The sequence below is a fragment of the Camellia sinensis genome, chromosome 10, assembly GCF_055761805.1.
Source record: "Camellia sinensis isolate YWXY chromosome 10, ASM5576180v1, whole genome shotgun sequence".
NCBI lineage: Eukaryota > Viridiplantae > Streptophyta > Magnoliopsida > Ericales > Theaceae > Camellia > Camellia sinensis.
This window is the reverse complement of record NC_138970.1, coordinates 148,773,856-148,781,505: the sequence shown is the minus strand read 5'-3', so window position 1 is coordinate 148,781,505 and position 7,650 is coordinate 148,773,856. Positions and strand designations below refer to the sequence as shown.

The 7,650-nt window shown below is 35.0% G+C and overlaps 1 protein-coding gene across 1 annotated transcript; it reads right to left on the bottom strand.

Annotated features, from left to right (window-relative positions):
- Positions 1 to 1,186: 1,186 nt before the first annotated feature.
- Positions 1,187 to 1,606, bottom strand: LOC145800762 (uncharacterized). Its single transcript, XM_082890492.1, has one exon. The coding sequence runs from the start codon at positions 1,604 to 1,606 to the stop codon at positions 1,187 to 1,189; it is 420 nt and encodes a 139-aa protein (XP_082746618.1).
- Between the last annotated feature and the right edge of the window lie 6,044 nt (positions 1,607 to 7,650).

Sequence of the window (7,650 nt, the reverse complement as noted above, 5' to 3'; positions counted from 1 at the left end):
AAACCCACCAATTGTTTTGTGCCCTTCTAGAAGATCAGATAACTCCCATGTATCATTTTTTTCGATGGCTACAATTTCTTCATCCATAGCCTTCTGCCATTTTGATTTTTTGATAGCACTTTCAAAAATTGTAGGATCATAGTCCGAAAATAGAGCAAAGTGAGTGAGTGTGTCTTCAGATTGATCAATTTCGATTACCTCATAGTCCGACATCTATGATGGTCTTTTTCTGGCATGTTGAGGTCGTTCCTCTTCTTCGATAGTTGCTGGAATTGGCTGTTGTTCATTCTCTACCAGCTGTTGCCTTCCATCTTCATTCTCTCCATCAAAATCAGCAAAAATCTATTGTTGAACACCATCTTTGTTCCATGGCCAAAACTTCTCTTCATCAAAAACAACTTCTTGACTAATAATGATCTTCTTGGTGCTAGGATTGCATGGCTTATAAGCTTTTGATTGATCACTAACACCAAGGAAAATGCATTTTTCTCCCTTATCATCTAGCTTTCTCCTCTTCTCGTCTGGAATACAAGCATATGCAACACACCCAAAAATTCTGAAGTGATCCACTGCTGGTCTTCGTCCGCTCCATGCTTCCTCCGGTGTCATATTTTGAACAACAAGAGTGGGACTTTTGTTCAAAATATGAATACTCCAATTTATTGCTTCAGGCCAAAAACTTTTTGGAACTCCACTTCTTAACAAAAGGCTTTGCACTATATTCATAATAGTGCATTTTTTCCTCTCACAAACGTCATTTTGCTGGGGCGTATAAGTTGTAATAAGTTGCGTCTTGATTCCATGGGTCTCACAGCAATTTACAAATTCATGTGAGTTATATTCTCCACCACGATTTGTACAAGAACTTTTATGAGTTGTCCAACCTTTTTCTCAACAAGCGCTTTAAAGCTTTTAAAGGCTGCAAAAGCTTCAAATCTTTCCTGCAAAAAATAGACCCATATCTTCCTGCTATAATCATCAATAAAGGTAATTATATATCTTTTACCTCTATTAGAACATAGAGTTATTGGCCCGCAAATGTTGGAATGAACAAGCTCCAATGCCTTCTTCGCCCTCCATGATTTCCCTTGTGGAAACTGATTACGGTGTTGTTTTCTAACAACAGATTCTTCACAAACTTTAGAAGCAGTTGTGATTTGAGGAAGACCAATCACCATATCTTTCTTTATAGAGTCTTCAATCCACCAAAGTTTAGATGGCCATAGCGAAAATGCCATAGCCATGCTGCATCCCTCAATTTTGCTAAGAAGCATGAATGAGTGGTGTTATTGAGATACAATGGAAAAAATCGATTGGCTGTCATGTTAACTTGATCCATTAAGCCCAATTTTTCATCTTCAATTCTGTAGACTCTGTTTTTTATAGAGATTCCATATCCTTTTTCTTGAAGCTGACCAACACTGAGTAAATTTGTTCTTAAATCTGGAACAAAGAGAACATTAGAGATAGTTGGGATAGAATTTTTATTGGTTTCAATTGTTACCTTTGCTTTTCCCATAGTGGAGACTTTAGAATCATCACCGAACTTCACAACATCATGAAAGCCTTTGTCCAACTCAGAGAATGTAGACTTCTCTCCACACATATGGTTGCTACACCCAGTTTATAAGTACCACAAATTCTTGTGGGTTTCCTCTTTCACATGACACACCATCAAAAGAGACACATATTCTTCTTTTTCTGCAAAGTTAGTTCTGTCTCCACTTTGTCTATTCAAATTAGTTCGACAATCCGACTGATAATGGCCACACCTACGACATTTGTAGCATTCAACATTGGACTTGTCTGCTGACTTTGGTCTAGTTGATTGATGGCCTCTATGTCCTCTTCTTTTTCCTAGAAATTGATTTTCTTGGTGATGGTTTTGTTGTTGATTTCCACGATCATTTTTTTCTCTGCCTCCTCTACCACGACCTCCACCTTTTCCTCGTCCTCTATCAACTCTACTTGGTGTAAAGTGACTTTTAGATGAGGCCTTCCATGCGTGTTCCTCTTTCTCCTATTGGTTAATTTTTTGCTCATAAACCAACAAAGAACTTTGCAATTCATCATTTGAAAGTTCATTAACATCATTAGATATTTTTCTATAGAACAGACAACAAAATTAAATTTTGGTGTCATAGATCGAAGAATCTTCTCAACAATGGTGACATCCTTTACCTTGTCACCATAGATTCGCATCTGGTTAATAGTTTCCATTGTTCTTGCAAAATAATCTGTCACCGACTCTCCTGATTTCATTCGAAGCATTTCAAACTCCGAACGAAGTACTTGAAGCTGCTGCCTCTTCGCTCTGTTGTCCCTCGATACTTTTTCTTCATGGAATCCCAAATATGCTTGGAGGTGTCCTTGCAAAGAACTGTTTCCAAGATTAAGTGATCAATAGCTTGGAAAAGATAATTCTTTGCCTTGAGACCTTTTAGCTTCAGTGCTTCAAGCTCCGTCTTCTGCACATCTGTCAGCACAACACCTTTGGTTGGTTCTACTACTCCAGAAACAACCACTTGCCAGTATTCTTTGGACTACAAGAAGTTCTCCATTAGCATGCTCCAATGATCATAGTGACCATCAAAGCGAGAAATGGTTGGTTGTACAAAATTTTCTGAAGCCATCAATCTTATCTGTTGTTGCAAAAGAAAAATAGGTGATAGAGAAATAGAATTGCTGCTATATCACTCTCTATCTCACTTTTTCACTCAGAGGCTTTGATACCACTATTACAAAAATGAAGAAGAGAAAGACTTTTACTCACAGGAAGAAGCGTGTACTAATTTTGCACACTTTATTGAAACCAAACATCCATTATATAGGCAAGTGAACAAACTGATAGCAGCAAGAAAACAAGAACTGCAGTGACTGCATAACAGACTCAACTTACTCCTAAAACTAGGCCAAAGTAGGCTACGTACAACAACTAACTAGGAACAATAGTAAACAAACTTCCTAAATATTGGGACAATTCCTCGACTTTTCCAACAAGGTATAGGTTAACAAACTGAATGGGTCATCCTCACTATGATTCTTCATGTTTGATAAATTCAGGTGCAGCTGAATTACTGAGCAGCTAGGTGGAAGAGTGGCATGAGAGGAGAATTGGTGGTTTGGATATTTATAGTACAAATTGTAGTCTTTGCAGTTTGTGTAATTATGAAAATCCGTGAAATGATCTTCTTTGAGGGAAACAAGATCAAAATTTTTGAGGCATTTGAAGAAGGTGAGATATGGATAGATTGTAAATGAAATAGAAGCTATGTTATACGGAATCTTTAAAATAAATCAAATACTCATGTCGGATACTCGATACTCGGACAAGGGTATGGGATAAGTGTCGGATACTTTTTAACGAATATTTCTTACATAATTGTATATGACAATATTATTATATGTATATATTGTTATATAATTGCTATAAATATCTTTTTGACACTGTAAGTTACATATAGTATCATTTGTAAGAATATCCATAAAGCGGCCCATATGCCACATGTTTGTTTGTTTTATTTATTTATTTATATTATATATATTTAATTGGTCTAATTACTAATTAATTGGTTTAATGACTAATGGGTAACTAATGTCTGTTCACTATCCCATATGGTGGTTTCATGGGACTTTACAACTTCCTTGATGGTGGGAAGTTATAAGGAGTTACACTTGGATATGGGTTCAAGCCTATCTATATATATGCCTGTGATAGCCATCAAACGCAGACGTTGTTTTATGAATAGAATAGGCTTGAAACTCTGTCCCTTTCACTTTTCCTATATGGTTCTGTAAAAGTGTTCTGTGAGTGGGTTTCTTTATACATTCAAGATTTGATCACTCAAGGATTCAAAAGCTTGAACATAATGGCAGGAGGTATTCTTCTTTCTGAATTAAAATTATTTTAATTATCACAATTGGTATCAGAGCCAACCTTCTGTTATGTTGTTTAGTTTTTATTTCAAATTCTTACACCAAACTATTATCAATTTTGTGAATCAAATCAAGCCTATTCTATACATGTGATATTTGTATATTAATTCACACCATAAAATTTAACAACTCAGAATCATTATAGAATCAGAATGAGTAATTTATATTGCATAACTTTTGAATATCACTATTAAAGAAAAAGGTAGCACTATTGCAATAATAGAGTCCATCGTAATTTGTGCTCGTGGTATTTACATTTATTTAGAATTTTCTCCTTACTTTGAATCTATTTTATTTAGGAGACTTGTTGTGTGTCATTAACTATTATTTTTGACACACACATTAAAGAGTAAAATATTTAATCTGATTCTGTATAAAATCTAGAAATTCTCATACTTTTATTTGGATTTATTTGGTTTATTTTAAAAAGGCATGAAAGACTTGAATTTATTTCTAGAATTTTCATAAAGAAATTTTAACATGCTGTTAAGGATGTTTTGTTTATTATCGTTGCATGTTTAAATAGTAAGAAAATTCAATTGAATCTCATACAGTGAATTATAGTATGTTCTTTTAGTTTTTATAATTTTTGAGATTCATTGCCATGTTATCTAAAATAATGTAATATTATATTACATGCATTAAGGTAATTATTTATGCATTGAAAATTCATGTGAAATAAGAGTATGAATGCACTGTGTTGGGCTTATGGAATTTATTTTGGTCCAATTTTTAAGCAAAATCTAGTATATGGTTGAATTACATGTGTTTGGTCTTGAGATTTTTCATGCGATATTACTCTGATTGTATATATTATACATTATGTGCATTGAAAGATTATGTATTTGTTGTGACTATAAAGACTTGCTCACATTAATAAATTATGCCATATTTAAAAATTTTATTCTGTTTTAAGAGTAGCCACAGCATCTTAAGACATAAAGATGTGATCCTTAGTATTTTGATCACATAAAGTTAAAAATTAATTTGGCATTTTTACATTGCAATTATGTTTTATAAATAATTTCTTGGTCCCACAGGAAAGTAATTATTTATGAAATTTAATTGGAATAAGATAATGGATTGTGTATTAAAGGGATTGAACACTCTAAACGCACAGGTATGAGTTTTCTTTTCCTTAAATATTTCGGAACCCATTAGTCTTATTATACAGTAATAGCAAATCTAATACAGTTTAGTGACCTCTACCCACAGGAAGGTTTAGATTTGTTACTGAATTTGACATTGGTTGATTCAGACTATAGCTATTGTTTCAAAGCATTAATAATGTTCTTGGTAATTGCAACAATTTCTACCTCTGTACTGTCTAATGAGTCTTCTTGTATTCCATTCTTGAACGGTGATAATTTTTCAAACTGGAAGGACAAAATCCTTCTAACATTAGGGTGCATGGACCTCGATCTAGCACTCTGTGTGGATGAACCTCCTGAACCCACGGATGAGAGTTCCACTGCAGAAAAGAGTTCTTATTATAAGTGGGAACGATCTAATTGCTTAAGCCTAATGCTCATAAAGTCACATATCAACCAGAGCATTAGGGGCTCAATCCCACTATTTGATAAGGTCAAGAACTACATGAGGGCTATTGAAGAGCAATTTGTTAGTTCTAACAAAGCATTGGCCAGCACCCTAATGAACAAACTATCAGGAATGAAGCACAACAATTATAGGAGTGTGCGTGAGCACATTATGGAAATGAGGGACATTGCAGCTCATCTTAAGTCCTCGGAGATTGAGAAGAAAGGTAATCTCATATCTCTTGTGTGTTATGAATTTAATTTTGTTAATACTTATCAATATGATTGGTGAATTGATTCGGGTTCTACAATTCACATTGCTAATACCATGCAAGGCTTCCTCAGCCTAAGGAAACCGACGGGAAGTGAACAAGGCATCTATTCGGGCAATGGGATGCATTCGCACGTCGAAGCTGTTGGAACTTTCAAACTTGTTTTAAAGAATGGCTTTGTTCTGGATCTTGAAAACACTTTTTACATTCTATCTTTTCTAAAAATTTAATTTCTGTTTCTAAACTAGTACCGTTTGAATTTGAATTTCAGTTTGTTGGTACAAATTTTAGTTTGGCTAAAGACTCTGTTTCTGTAGGATTTGGTACTTTAATTAATGGTTTGTACAAATTAAATCTAGATCCTGTTTTTGAACAAAATCTTTTAACCTTGCATGGTGATATTGGCATTAAGCGTAATATTGTTGATGAGTCCTCCTCTATTCTTTGGCATAGGAGATTGGGACATATCTCCATTGAAAGAATAAAGAGGTTGGTTAATGATGCAGTCCTTCCGACTCTTGATTTTACCAACTTTGGTATTTGTGTGGACTGCATAAAGGGAAAGCTGACCAACAAGACCAGTAAAGGTGCCAAAAACAGTGAGGAAATTCTTGGAATCATACACACTGATATTTGTGGACCATTTACTCCACCTTGTCTGAATGGTCAGAGATATTTTATCTCATTTATTGATGACTTCACACGATACATGTATCTAAGGCCGAGGCACTTGATACCTTTAAAGTTTATAAAGTAGAGGTAGAGACACAAACAGAAAAGAAAATTAAAATTGTGAGGTCAGACAGAAGTGGAGAATATTAAGGGAGGTACACAGAATTGGGACAATTACCAGATCCATTTGCTAAGTTCCTTAAGGAAGAAGGCATTATTGCACCATATTCAATGCCTGGCACACCACAACAAAATGGTGTTGCTAAAAGAAGGAACCGAACACTTATGGACATGGTAAGGAGCATGCTTAGTTATTCTAATGTATCTATAAATTTATGGAGTGAAGCTTTGAAAACCGTTGTGTATATCTTAAACAAGGTTCCATCCAAGGTTGTTCCCAAAACACCGTTTGAGTTATGGAAAGGATGGAAGCCAAGTTTAAGACACTTACACGTTTGGGGTTGTCCAGGTGAAGTGAGGGTATATAACCCACATTTAAAGAAATTGGACCCCAGAACAGTTAGTGGTTTTTTCATAGGCTATGCGGAAAACTCCAAGGGTTACAGATTTTATTGTCCTTCAAATTCACTTGGAATTGTTGAAGCCAGAAATGTTAGGTTTATTGAGGAAGTTGACCCTAGTGGGAGTTACCCTCGAAAGATAGAGTGGAAGGAATCACGGGATCCAGATACAACACCCATGAATATAGGTGAATTGGTTGTCTTTCAAGATAATCAACTCGATATTCTTGAAAATCAACAAATTCAAGAACTTTCACCACAAGAGGAACAAGTCAACGTAGAGCCTGCAACTCAAGTCCCAATTGAGACTACAAAATTAAGAAGATCCTTACGAGCTAGAAAGTTAGCAATTTCTGGTGATTATTTTGTATGCTCAATGGAGTCTGATTTTGACATCGGACCTAAAGATGATCCTATTTCATTTTCCAATGCCATGAATAGGGATGATTCTAAATTATGGTAAGATGCCATGAAGGAAGAGTTGGAATCTATGGCTAAGAATCAAGTTTGGCAAATTGTCAAGTTGCCTAAAGGAGTTAAAGCGGTTGGTTGTAAATGGGTCTATAAGACCAAGAAAGACTCAAATGGCAATGTCAAACGATATAAAGCCAGACTTGTAGCTAAAGGTTTCACTCAAAGAGAAGGCATCGATTATCATAATACATTTTCTCCGGTTTCTAAAAAGGATTCATTTCGAATTATCATGGCATT

Bases quoted from the DNA above. Each gene is read 5' to 3' on its own strand.
- LOC145800762 (XM_082890492.1), bottom strand. From the start codon at position 1,606: ATGTGTGGAGAGAAGTCTACATTCTCTGAGTTGGACAAAGGCTTTCAT.